The sequence below is a fragment of the Hyperoodon ampullatus genome (genome assembly GCF_949752795.1).
Source record: "Hyperoodon ampullatus genome assembly, chromosome: 13".
NCBI classification, from domain to species: Eukaryota; Metazoa; Chordata; class Mammalia; order Artiodactyla; family Ziphiidae; genus Hyperoodon; species Hyperoodon ampullatus.
The window spans coordinates 76,608,758-76,622,848 of record NC_136926.1 but is presented as its reverse complement, the minus strand read 5'-3'; the positions used below and the strand labels follow the sequence as shown (position 1 = coordinate 76,622,848).

Sequence of the window (14,091 nt, the reverse complement as noted above, 5' to 3'; positions counted from 1 at the left end):
CTCAAAAATGAAAAGTCTGGATGTAGTTTAAAATCCATCACCACTTGTAGACAATAAGGCAGCAGATAGGTCTTCTGACATAATACAGCAGCACCATCTTCATAGATAAATAACTACGTATCTAGTAGTATAAATCTCCTCTCCTAAAGAAATTTACCATAGATGATGCCGAGTTATGTTTTGCTATGTGTTTTTTAATATTTTGTTATATTTTGTCCCTCAGTGCCCAGGCTAAATATAGTAAGCTATCTTTCATTCAACTGATTGAGATGTACCAAATGAATACGGAGGTGGTAACTTACAATTGATTGACAACCCATAGTAAACTCTCCCAGCCTGTTGTACCCTCGTGTTCCAGCTGGTAATCATAAAGTTGTAGCAGTACTGCCAGTTGCTCACGACTTCCAATAATAGTAGACACATCTTGAAGAGGCGACATAGGCCGAGGGAACCTAGTCACTATAAAAATTAGAAGCAAAATAAATCACACAGAAAATGACAGTTTGGAAAGTTAGCTATTCTGTCAAAAGAAAAGTAAGGTTCTGCCTCCTAATATTTATTTAGCTTATTATAGACTTTAAATATAAAACTAAAATATATTAATTAAACCATTTTTAGAAAAAAATGAAATACAGTTGATCCCTGTACAATCAGGGGTTAATCTGCCTACAACTTACAGTCGGCCCTCTGTATCAGAGGTTCTTCCACATCCACAAATTCAACCAACCACAGACCATGTAGTACTATAGCATTAACTATTGAAAAGTATTCACATATAAGTGGATGTGTACAGTTCAAACTCCTGTTGTTTAAGGATCAACTGTAAATTTTTGTCACATGTGAACAAATTTAGGAAATCTCAAAAATTAAGATTTTATGAGGCTAAATAACTAGTAAATGAATATTGTAATGAAAGAGCTTGCCAGTGAAGAGTAAAATTTCACTTAGTTTAAGTTAAAATTTGCCACAAAATAAGATCTCAGCTAAAATATGGATTTGAATTTGGTTTTAAAAAAATAAAAATACTTGTAATTCCACCAGACTGTTTATGTCAAAAACTAATAACTATGATAAAATATTTCCTTCAGGCAGCAAGAAACTAATAGGTTGACAGTAGGGAAAAACTGTTTAATACCAGAGAAATGACCTAAAATACATTAAAACTTGAGCTGAACAGGCTTCTTAAGTATTTAATCTCCAATATTAAATGATTTATTTAAAAAATGTTCCACAGTTTGATAAACATTAAGTTACTATAAAGTGTTAAAACCAGTGACCAGTAAGATAAAGCAAAATTATTATTAAAAAATGTATTATAAATATTATAACCAGAGTCTCATGTATATACTTTAAAAGTTTTGGGGGAAAAAACTGAAAAAATTACTTTTAAAATTATGTAAATAAAACATGAATATACACTAGTATACTGTAAAATTTGAACACATCAATAAAATCTATGATTCTACAGATCATAATTAGATTCCAGGTTATTAAAGAACAAGTTTTAGATGGCTGTTAAGTGAATAATGCTACCAACAGCTCATTAACTGTTGAACAGAAATTCCTAATGGCCTAGCAACTCCTGCATAGAGGTTAACACCCTAAAAAGACACAATTAAGGATGCAGCATTTTCTCAAAACATATTAATGGTGTAATGATAATTATTAAACTTAAGAAAACATGAAATAACTTTAAAAATGCTCAAAGACAAAATTAAGATGGTATTGTCCTCCTATGCTGCCCAAGGCTTTTAACAATATCTTAAGTACAGATAAAGGTTATCCCTTGCTAGCTGAAGTCTCCTATTTGCTATCATAATACACACACAAACAAACAAATAAATGAATTTAGGTAACATGGTATCCCATATTATCTGAGGTTTCTGCTTGAGTTGTCATTATCTCAACCTAGGAATCAAATAGATTTGGAAGGTGAGGGATATCTATACTTCATATTTCTATACTGTCGAAGCATATCTGATAATTTCAAAAAGGATTATATCATATTGGTCACAATCTGCGATACTATGATGGAATGTATCAATATATCATTCCTTCAAAAATACTGACAAATTATTGAAAAATAGTGGAACAGTTAAAAGTAAATCAGATAATGTCAAGATTTATTATAGGCAAAGTGAGGTCCAAAGATTTAAAGCTAGGTCCAACAGAAGCAAAACAATGTCAAGAAATAAGCAATTACTTGGATAACTCAGTTCTAACAGATAAGCAATCAGAATGGTTCAGGGACCTCAAAACATTATTCTATTTTAAAAGATTTTTTAAAATTTGAGCATCTAACTTGTAACCATACAGAAGAGTCCCCAGAACGCCATTTTAATAGGTATTTTATTGTCAAAAAATTACCACAATTATTCAAATCCAGCAAAATAACAACTGTTATGACTCTTCAATGTATTTCCCTCTCACTAGAATGTAAGCTCTTCATGGCAGAGATATTTGTCTGTTTTGTTTATGAGTGTATCCCAAGTGTTTAAAATAGTGCCTGACATAAATATTAGCTAGTGCTCTGGAATTTTCATTATGTAAGAGAAAACTATTAAATCTTCACTTGTAATAAACTGTATCCCAAATTATACAGATGTACATACAGAAAGACACAGAGACATAGATATATAGATAGACCCTAAATAAGGATATAATATTTCCTCATTTATAATAAATGTATTATAACCTACATGTGAGAATAATAACTAACATTTACAGCTACTATTAAAAGTCAGAGGGTCAAACTAAGTCAATAAGAACTTAAAAGATTATTTTTGGCATGATAAAGACATAATCACAAGGAAAGGTCACATAAACACCAGAGGGAATATGTTCAGGATGGTAAAGTAGCTTTGAAAATTTTCTATCTAATCTCTAACATGTGCTTGGCAATAGGTGACATTTAAGAATTATTTGCTAAATGAATGAATGATAGCAAGTGCTGTGGGTTGAACTGTGTCTCCCTTAAAAATTCATAGGTTGAAGTCCGAACCCCTAGAACCTCAGAATGTGACCTTATTTGGAAATATTGTTGTTGCAGATATAATTAGATAAGACGAAGTCATACTGGAATAGCGTGGACTTCTAATGCAATATAACTGATCTTATAAAAGGGAAATTTGGACAGAGACAAGTGCGTGCGCATGCACACATAACACACACACACACGGAGAACGGAATGTGAAGATGAAGGCAGAGACTGGGGTGATGTATCTACAAGCCAAAGAACACCAGAAATTGCCAGCAAACCACCAGAAGCGAGGAGAGAGGCATGAAACAGCTTTTCCCTCACAGCCTTCAGAAGGAACCAACCCCACTGACACTTTGAGCTCAGACTTCTAGAGAGTTCACTTCAGAACTGTGAAGCAATAAATATCTGTTGTTAAAGTACTAAGTTTATGGTGCTTCGTTATGCTGGCCCCAGCAGAACAATACAGCAAGATGGAAGGAAAAAGAGAGGGAATTAGGGAGACAGGGAAGTCCCTAGGCAGGTGAAGTGTCTTAATGAGTGATGGGGTAGAAACTAAAGCAGCCAGCTGTGAGTGCTGTATGGAGATTTATCGTAAAAGTTTGAATTTTCATTCTCCTCGATATCATTAAAAAATATTAAACTAACCCTACCCCATCCATTCTCAATTTTTGAAGTAAAACTGGCATTCTAACAGTATACGCCATTTTTATGCTGTGCTTTGTGTATTCTTGGACACACTGCTTCATATCCCAAAGATTATAGGTAGCCCAGTTTACTTTACATGAAAACTATAATTCTAAAAACACTGTGTGTTGATTTTCTCAATGTTATAATTCTTTTGTCTATCAGAAGCCCGTAAGAGACACGGCTAATTCACAAATCTGAAAAAGCTGCAAAGGAATCTCATACATAGTAATAACTTGTCTATAGCCATTTATCCTGGGGGTTAGGTGCAGTGGGGCAACCACGTACCATGGATCAAAGGTCACTTACTAGTTAGCTAGATTTTGAGCTAAGAAAATACTGGCTCTTGCTATCAATTTCATGTATTTCTGAAAACAAATCATATTCTTTTTTTGGAAAAAAAAGAAACTGTGCTGCAAATGCTTATAGTCCTATCAAGGACATAGCAGGAAAGAGTAATTACATTTACCTTCCCCTACTGAAAATAAGATGAAATAGCTGGGGAAGAAAAAACATAAAGAAAGTGGAAATGAAAAGCTTCATAAACTGGCCCTGGTAACTATTAATTCAGCTCTACTAATGAAAGAAAACGCTTATTTCTGACTTATAACACTGAAAAAAAGGCTATAAAAAAAGGCTCTAGATTAAGAATGGAAAGAAAGTACAAATATTATAAAATAATACCACGAGGCTTATCCATAAAAGATGAAGCCATATAGTTCACCCCAGATATCATACAATCTACGACCATGCAGTTCCACACATATAATACATTTTAGTAATTATGCTGTCATATAAAGTGACTTTTACATTTTTAATCAGAAACGATTCTTTGGGAAGCTAAGCTGTTAATATTCTACATCTTCCTTCCTTAATTTAAGTTCAGTACCTTCTATCTGTGGCACTTCACCATGAAGCTTGGCTTTGCTGGAGAAAGGTGCGTTCTGTAGCACTAATGCAAAGAGAGATGGGATCAAGGACTGCAAGGCAGACAGAAACATGTGGAGCTTATGTTCATCCAGCCCGTGCTCTCCTTCCTGAAATATAAGGAGGTGAAAGCTAATTTTAGACTTCTGAGGTTATGTATTTATGATGTTCTTCCTTTCTGTGGCAAACAATAAGACATTTAAGGACATGTATGTTAGACTCACAGCATCACACCTAATGGAGATGACCATGAATCTTTTCTGAATTTCTCTGAGTATATGAAAATGTGAAGTACTAAGGCATTGTGGAAGTAATAGAATCTTTTGTATGGAAAACTTTAGGGTGAACATCAGTCATTTCATTTGTATGGAACTTCTTTTACAGGTTTTTTTCTTTTAAGAGGGTCTTATCTTTTGACATTTTATAAGTCAGGTTAATGAAATTAAAGTGAGCCACAGGAATCATTTTAAATGCTCAACTGCTAAATGAGCAGCAGCACTTGCTATTCCTAACTCCTTTTATAGATTTGGTGACAACTGTATTTGCCAGCATTGGAAGCACTTTAAAATAATTCAATGTATAGATAAAATGTAGGAGAAGAAATGTCAAAAGGAAACAAAAGAAAGAGATAACAGAAAAAAAAAAAGAGTAAAAGGATCACTATGGTACACAGAAACCAAATATTAAAGTGAAAAATAGAATCATTAGAGAGGAAAGCATTTATTGCTGTTCAAATCCACTTGAGATGTCATTACTATATTATAAATAACAACTGTGTCAGAAATATCAGATGTTAGTTTTTTACTATCAAGTTCTAAATTAGTTAATTTCTTCATGTAAGAATTACCTTGTGTGCTGAATACTGCAGCTATGTTTAGCAACAATGTGGAATTAGCTGTGTTGTGAAATGGAACTAAAAAAAAAACAGGTACAGGGCTTCCCTGGTGGTGCAGTGGTTAAGAATCCACCTGCCAATGCAGGAGAAACGGGTTCGAGCCCTGGTCCGGGAAGATCCCACATGCCGTGGAGCAACTAAGCCTGTGTGCCACAACTACAGAGCCTGTGCTCTAAAGCCCGCAAGCCACAACTACTGAGCCGGCGTGCTGCAACTACTGAAGCCCGCACGCCTAGAGCCTGTGCTCGGTAACGAGAGAAGCCACCACACTGCACGAAGAGTAGCCCTGGCTCGCCGCAACTAGAGAAAAGCTCGCGTGCAGCAAGGAAGACCCAATGCAGCCAAAAATAAATAAATAAATTTTTAAAAAACCCAAAACAAACAAACAAAAAAAACAGGTATGGATAATTCTCAGATAGAAGGAATGCAAATATTAAAAAAATACTTTAAAAAATTCCCTAGGTTTCATAAAAAGGAGTACTTCAGTCTAGTTGTCTATTTATAGTTTTTTTAACACCCATTTTGAAATTTATAGAAAAAATAGCCCAATTTTTAAATTAAATGAATACATGTGTATACATATAAGACTATCTACAGAGTAGTTAAAATACATTATGTTAAGAGCCTTTAAAATCTGGGGGTAAAAAGGGCAAGAGTTTGGTTTTAGAGACTGATATCAGATCCTGGTTCTGTCATTTGACAGCTTTGGGACCTTGAACAAGTTACTTAAACACTCAGTTTCCACACAAAAAACAAAATATAATTCAAATGGTTATAAGAATGAAATAACATACTTTATTTATAAAGTACCTACCTTAACAGTACATAATTAATACGCATTAAAGAAATGTTTTTCTTCTAGACTCTAAAAGAGACCTTTAGTACAAAAATTAGACCAATAAGTTTCTATTGTTTCTTCAACTTTTCTTCAATTCTTTTACTTGGGAAGAATGGAAAGTTCACTTTTAAAAGTCAGGACATGAACTACTGCAGTGAAAAAAAGGTAAAGCATTTTGACACTGTATAAATAAGAAAGCTTTAGAGACTCATATTTTAGTTATCTCTGCATTCTGGGAACTGATGCTGACACTTTATCTAAAATATTTAAGTCTTCAGAAGAGGCTAGGAAGAGGTAGCACTGTGAATAGTATACGAGTTAGTGCCACAAAGGTGTTATTTTAGCTAAAAAAGGCAGACCATGCTCTTTCTCCTCTAGCTTCAGTCAAGCAAAACGTCCTCAAATCTCCCCTGGCTCCAGACCAACAGAGTCTTTAACAGGTAGTTAATTAGAATGTTTGCTAAGTGGTACTTTCTGTCTTTGTTCCCCCAACATTCTTTCAAGATGCCTTAGAACACATCTTTTAAATTTCTATTAACTATACAAATAAAGGAAGTATTTACCCTGAGAAGTTTTTCAATCTTCTTCAGCAATGTAGGTATAAGATGAGACTGTAAATTTCCAAGTTCTGTGGTCCAGGCAGCGTAAGCTGGTAAAAATACTTGATGCGTTGCACTGACTACCCTTTCTGAGGGATCACCCAAGGCCGACAGCAGCAATTCAAAACCCTGCCAAAAGGAAATGGGCAAAATGTAGATTAAAAAAAAAAAAACCTAAAAAGCATAATAATACATAATAAATATACACTGCAGTACATTTAGCAGACATTTTAAGCAAGAAAGAAAACCATTCATAATCCTATCCTTCCCAATTTCTTTAAAGAAAAATGTCATTTATCCGTTAATGGGGAAGTCAAAGAGACAGGGTGGTAACATGGCATGCCTGTTGCCAATTTACTGCCACAAAGCTGTGTCAGATACTATAAATGAATCAAAGCATCTCCTCCTTGAAATAACAGAACTGAAACCAGGCAGCCAACTTCAACTGGTTAAAGTTGACACGTCTGCCATCTCTACTATAGATTATAGGATATCTGAATCAGAGATTTGGAATATTATACTATTGGGAATTTTATAATGAAATAAATGGGATTCATTCTGAAAAACATACCTGTTGATATTTGTCTGGATCATCAATGTATCCCATAATGATGCCGAGGCTTTTGATCACAGCTTCTCTGACCAAATCTGCCTTATCTTCCATTAACATCTGTTGCAACATTGAAAGAACCAAGGAGCTACGGATTTCTTTCTGAAAATAAACAAGAACATGTTTTACTATTTATTTACACCAGCAGCAGAAAAGGATAGAAAAGAATGACAGATATCCATGTATTCAAAATCTAGATTAAATATATATTAACATGTTGCTATGTTTGCTTCAAGTCCTCATTTTTGAAAGACATAAGACGTTAGAGATACAGCTGAACTATCACTCTCCACCCTCTCCCGCTTCCTCCAACTCCCTCTCTAAAGATAACATCTACCCTGAACTTGGTATTAATCATCTCCCAGCATATTTTTGTATTTTTACTAAATATGTGTCAATCCCTCAAACCTTTACAGTGCCCTTTTGGCCAATCAACAGTCAACACTCTGCTATAAACAGACAATGACTCTTCTACCACTACCTGTACAACTCCGACAAGAGCACTGACAGTCGTAACAATAGGACGGATTACAAACATCACTCTGGTAAGCAAAACATTTGCCTGGGGTAGGAGTGGGGAAACATAAAATCCTGCTGTTCTATTTTCTGAAGAACTGAGGAAAAATATTAAAACAGGATGATAAAACATGAGAGTAAACTTTAAGAGTGCTTAAAAAACTGTGTTGATATTTTCAGATGCTATTTAATATAATGTCAACCACTGTTGTGTCTTAATTTCACACAATTTTTCGCCGTGGTTTTAGCCTAATTAGTGTCTGAGGTTAGAACAAAGTGTTACTGTTATACAACTTCTTGCCCTTCCTTCCCTCTTTTTGTACCATTATTGTAAGTTGACAAATTTATAAAATTCTTTAAACTTGTTTAAGTTACTTTTACATGTAATAGTTAAAATAAAAGGATATGATCATTCTCATAAATTTACAGTGTGATCTGGTATGGAAAGTCTTAAAAGACATTTTTATTTTTATTTTTTTTTATTTTTATTTATTTATTTTTTTTTTTGTGGTATGCGGGCCTCTCACTGTTGTGGCCTCTCCCGTTGCGGAGCACAGGCTCCGGATGCGCAGGCTCAGCAGCCATGGCTCACGGGCCCAGCCGCTCCGCGGCATATGGGATCCTCCCAGACCGGGGCACGAACCCGTATCCCCTGCATCGGCAGGCGGACTCTCAACCACTGCGCCACCAGGGAGGCCCTTAAAAGACATTTTTAAATGACCTAGTTTTTGTTTTGACTTTTAGAGACAAAAATATATGTAAGTTTAGCAATTTTTGGTTACATTTAGGTTGGTGAATATGCCTTTTGGTACAGCCTTGTTTATTTATCCTTTAGGCTAAAATTGCTTCCCCCAATTTTTTTTAAAGTGTATTAAAAGGGCTTTTTGGTTAATATCAGCACAGGCAAAAGGACAGAGGTAAGTAAACTTCAGCTGGGTATTTGCTTTGCAATGATCTAGCCTGAGGTCAACTGTGGCAGTTAGTTTCAGTATGCTAAGGGAACCCACAGGACAAGTCAGGATGCTTTACTCCATTTAAGCCATGACCACGCTGAGGTTTTACTGTTACCAGTTACAGTGGGGAACAAGAAAGTGGAGGTCCATGTTGGAAACATTAGGTCCATTATTAATACTGCTTAGCATTTTAGTACTAGGAGCAGTGTGGAACAGTTGCCTTCTTCTTCGATAGCATGTGATATTCATCTCTGTCTTGGAACAATAAATAATAGGATGCTCAAACTCACTCATGTATCACAACAATAAGATAATTTTCTCTTAAAAGATAGGCAAACATGAAAAAAAAAGTGATTATGCCCAGTTGAAGTATGGCAAGATAAGAACTCCAATGCACTGTTGATAGGAGTACAATCTGTGCTATTTTGGTTGGGGGCAATTTAACACTGTCAAAATCAAAAATGCAAATGTTAAAAGCAGCAAGATACACAGGTATTAATGGTTTGTGAAATTTAAAAATGAAGATTCCCTTGTGTGCATTTTTAAATTTCACATACTGTTAATATCTCTGTATTTTGCTTCTTTTAACACACAGAGTAATTAATTCTGGGTAAGAAAAATTTAAAGGATGTAAAAATGCAAGCTGGTATATGCATAAATTTTTATTCTCTGTAAGTATTAATTAAAAACCATTACCCATAGATGTAATCTTTGGGGATAATGACTAGGGTCAGGGAAGTCTTTGACTTTCATTTTATTCTTTTCTATACTGCATGAAAGTTTATTTTTAACAAAATAAAAAAAATGTTACTGGGAGTGAGACTATGAATTATTCTTTATTCTTAATATTTTTCTGAATAAAAAAACAAAACTTTTATTTATTTATTTTTTAAATGTATTTATTTTATTTATTATTTTTGGCTGTGTTGGGTCTTCATTGCGGTGCGCAGGCTTCTCATTGTGGTAGCTTCTCCTGTTGTGGGCCACAGGCTCTAGACGTGTGAGCTTCAGTAGTTGCAGCACGTGGGCTCAGTAGTTGTGGCTTGCGGGCTCCAGAGCACAGGCTCGGTAGTTGTGGCACAGGGGCTTTGTTGCTCTGCGGCATGTGGGATCTTCCCGGACCAGGGATCGAACCCGTGTCCCCTGCATTGGCAGGTGGATTCTCAACCACTGGGCCACCAGGGAAGCCCCCAAATTTTATTTTTTAAAAAGACAATTGTTTGACTATTGGTTTCTCACTCTTCACCAAAGATTATGAGGTAACAGTAAATGCAACATAAACAGCTCATGTATTATACAATTCCAATTTCTGTACCCCTTTAAAAGAACAGTCTTACAGAAATGACCCTTTAAGGCAGGGGTCAGCAAACTTTCTGTAATGGGCCAGATGGTGGTATATACTCTTGGCTTTGGGGCCAAAAAGTCTCTGTTGCAGCTATTCAGCTCTGATGTTGCAGTGTGATAGTGGACACAGACAATACACAACAAATGGGTGTGGTTGTGTACCAATAAAAGTTTATTTATAAAACAGGCTGTGGGGCTTCCCTGGTGGCGCAGTGGTTGAGAGTCCGCCTGCCGATGCAGGGGACACGGGTTCGTGCCCCGGTCCAGGAAGATCCCACATGCCATGGAGCGGCGGGGCCCGTGAGCCATGGCTGCTGAGCCTGCGCGTCCGGAGCCTGTGCTCCGCAGTGGGAGAGGCCACAACAGTGAGAGGCCCGCGTACCGCAAAAAAAACCCCAAAAAAACAGGGACTAGATGTGGTTCCAGGCTGTATTTGGTCAAGCTCTGCTTTAAACTATGGTTGTTTAAATTAAAACAACTTTTGATGTCACCTCATTCCTCCACCCCTTCTAAGACCTAGACCTATGGGAAGATACCTAAAAGGGGCACAACGGTCCAGTGGTTCTCAATCTTTTGGTGGCAGGATTCCTTGAGTCATTTAAAAATTAATAAGCACCTCAAACAGCTTTTGTTTGGGTGGGTAATATCTATTGATATTTATCATATCAGAAATAACAAAAGATAAATTTAAAGTGATTAATCATTAAAAACAGCAATAAACTCATTAAAGGTTAACATGAATAATGAAATTATAATTTTAATGAAAATAACTAATCAAAAAATTAGTGAGAAGAATGGTGTTGTTTTATATTTTGTGCAAATCTCATTGATGTCTGACTTAAAAGAAAATAGATTCTCTTAACTGCTCAGCATTCAACTGTGTTGTACTGTTTTGGTTGAAGTATTTAAGAAAATCTGGCCTCACACACATATAATTGAAAAAGGGAGAGGTATTTTCATAGCCTCTTCTGATAAGAATAGAAGCTGTCAAGCTCACAGTGGTGAATACAAGTTTTCCAAAATTCTTGTTCTCACTTAGAAGTTCCAGTTTTATCACTGGCAATGAATGCTGTCTACTTATTTTCCTTGAAATGACAGGTTCCATTTCATTCATTTTCATGCAAATGTCTATCAAAATCCCAAGTTTGAATAACCACAGCTTTTTTTTAGTGGTCTGTCAACTAAAACTGGTTTAGCTTACAACTCGAGTGCTTTTCCTGAAACAGCCATCATAGTTCAGAATGCAGCAAAAGGGCTTGATATGAGTATCTTCCATTTTATTACACAGAATATTAAAATGATGCATACTTAGGGTCAAAATTTAGTAGAATTAATAATTTTACTGATTCACCAAGCTTATTTTTAAGTGAAATTGACTTTTTCTGCGAGTGCATGGCAGTGAAGAATACAATCATTATCTGTCTATTTGGGTGTCACTGCCTTGATCAGTGCTAATGCACTGGCATTGTTGCCCATTACAACTTTTGCACCAACAGTGTAAATGTCAACACAGAGAAAAAGTCAAAAAATGTTTCAATATTATTATGAAAATAGTTTTCATCTCATGGGACCCCCAGGGTCCTCAGACCACACTTTGAGAATTGCTGATGAGGTTTAATATATTTATACTCATGCAAAATCAATGGTTAATGTACCTATCTGTCTGCAATGCGATATGGTGTCAACGTGAGCCTTCTCTTTTTGGCTCATCTTTTTCCTTTGTTAGGACAGAATTTGGATTCAACTGTATAATTAGACACCTGAAAAAAAGGTTTCTCTATTGTTACAAAAGGAAGAAAAAGGTTTTTAAGAAAAAATTACAATTCTTACAGGAAGGTAAGGTGCCAGTGCTCCACAAGATTCTGCCACAAGCAATCTTCTTTCTGGGTATTTGTGATTAATCTAGAGTAAAAAATAAATAAATCAAGCATAAACAACATACCCTCCCTTCCTCCAATAGAGAATTATTTTTCACCACAAATCCTGTTAGGAATGCAATAAAGCTTCTTTCTTTTCCACTTCGGGGATCCCTATACCTGGATCAGGATTAAGGGAATCAGGGAGAGCCTAAAAAATGAGGTCACAGGGGTTACCTGTTAAAGAGAAAGAAGATAAAGCAAAGATGAAAATATGGCAAAGTGTCTGGAGATTGTGGGCTTGCCCAAGACTAAGCTTTCCTTAGGATGTCAGGAGCAACCTTCTCCTTCCCTAGCAACATTAGTATATTTTTAAATTTGGAAAACCCAGCTTCTAGATATTTACTGATACAGTCTACAATATGTGCCAGGAACGATTCCTTAGTCCTCTTTTTTTACCTCAGGGATTAGGATGTAAATTAATCGATGATTTAACCAGAGCCCTTGACTGGTGTTATGATTTTGTTTTTAAAGTAAGCAGACGTCAATTCATTCCTGTTTGCATATGCAAGATCATGGGGTTTTGCTATTGTAATGACTACGCTGAACCATAACAAAAAATAACAAAAACAAAAAAAATGACACATACTGGGTTTTGTTCCCATATGTCTTCTTCATAGAATATAAATCTTTCTTTGACTGGAAAAGAAGTGTATCTGTTCTCATATTCCCATATGAAAAGGTGACATAATTCATTAATGTATTGGATGCCTAAAATTAAGAAAAGAAATTATGTAGCAATCTATTGGGCAACAAACTGGAGGTAGGCGGCTAGATAGATCCCCAATATCCATGTTTATTCAGGTTACAGAAGAGGTGGTGGTAGAGATGCTGGTAACTGACATCTCTGAATAAAATTTAATCCAGAAATAGTAACCTCAAAACAAAATGGTTTGAATGTCATAGTATGTAATATGTAAACTTCTATTTTACTTTCCTTTAGTCTAGCAAAATGAGTCTCAAAATTAAATGTACACACAACAATCAACTGTATTCCTATATATTGGTGATGAACAAACAGAAAATTTAAAAAATTCTATTTACAATAGTATTAAAAAGAATAAAATACTCAGGAATAAATTTTAAAAGTGCATAAGTAATATTCTGAAAACTATAAAACATTACTGAAAGAAATTTTAAAAGACCTAAATAAATGGAAAGACATCCTAAATTCATGGATTGAAAGGCTATTAGGATGGCAACATTCTCCAAATTGATCTACAGATTCAACACAATCCCTATAAAATTTCAGCTGGCTTCTTTGCAGAAACTGACAGGCTGATCTTAAAATTCATACAGAAATTCAAGGGACCCAGAATACCTAAAACAATCTTGAAATACAAGAACCAATTCAAGGGGTTGGGGTTTCTTTGGGGGGGATAAAATTGTTCTAAAATTGACTGTGGTGATGGTTGTGTAGCTCTGTGACTACAAAAACCACTGAATTGTACAGTTTAAATAGGTGAATTGTATGCTCTCTGAATTACATCTCAATAAAAGTTAAAAGAAGAAAAGAAAATGGAAAAAACTATTAAAAAATTACATGTACATATGTATAACTGTACAGAATTGTAAATTCAAAGTTGTATATGTTGTTTCCAAGTAAATTTGACTTTTCAGTGGTTACAGCCTAACCCTAAATTAGTATGCACTATAACCTCTAGATGACATATGGATTGTCAGAGATAATATGGTTATATATAATGTTCCCTTTTAAATACTGAATCTAGATATGACTCCACTAAACTCTAAAGAAGAAAATGAATACTCAAAGAAAATGGGAACAGAATTCTAGAAGACCATAAACTTTAGTGATATTCCAGAGACTA

The 14,091-nt window shown here is 35.2% G+C and overlaps 1 protein-coding gene across 6 annotated transcripts in view; it reads right to left on the bottom strand.

Moving 5' to 3' along the window:
* The window catches only part of RELCH (RAB11 binding and LisH domain, coiled-coil and HEAT repeat containing), a gene marked incomplete at its 5' end in the record, with an annotated part of 122,022 nt that overhangs the window by 38,264 nt on the left and 69,667 nt on the right, over nucleotides 1-14,091 (bottom strand). For all 6 annotated transcript variants that reach the window (XM_079718045.1, XM_079718046.1, XM_079718050.1 and 3 more), the window contains 5 exons: nucleotides 303-459; nucleotides 4,554-4,701; nucleotides 6,888-7,052; nucleotides 7,495-7,635; nucleotides 12,177-12,248. In XM_079718045.1, coding sequence (XP_079574171.1) covers nucleotides 303-459; nucleotides 4,554-4,701; nucleotides 6,888-7,052; nucleotides 7,495-7,635; nucleotides 12,177-12,248 — 683 coding nt within the window. The remainder of the gene's footprint in view (nucleotides 1-302; nucleotides 460-4,553; nucleotides 4,702-6,887; nucleotides 7,053-7,494; nucleotides 7,636-12,176; nucleotides 12,249-14,091) is intronic.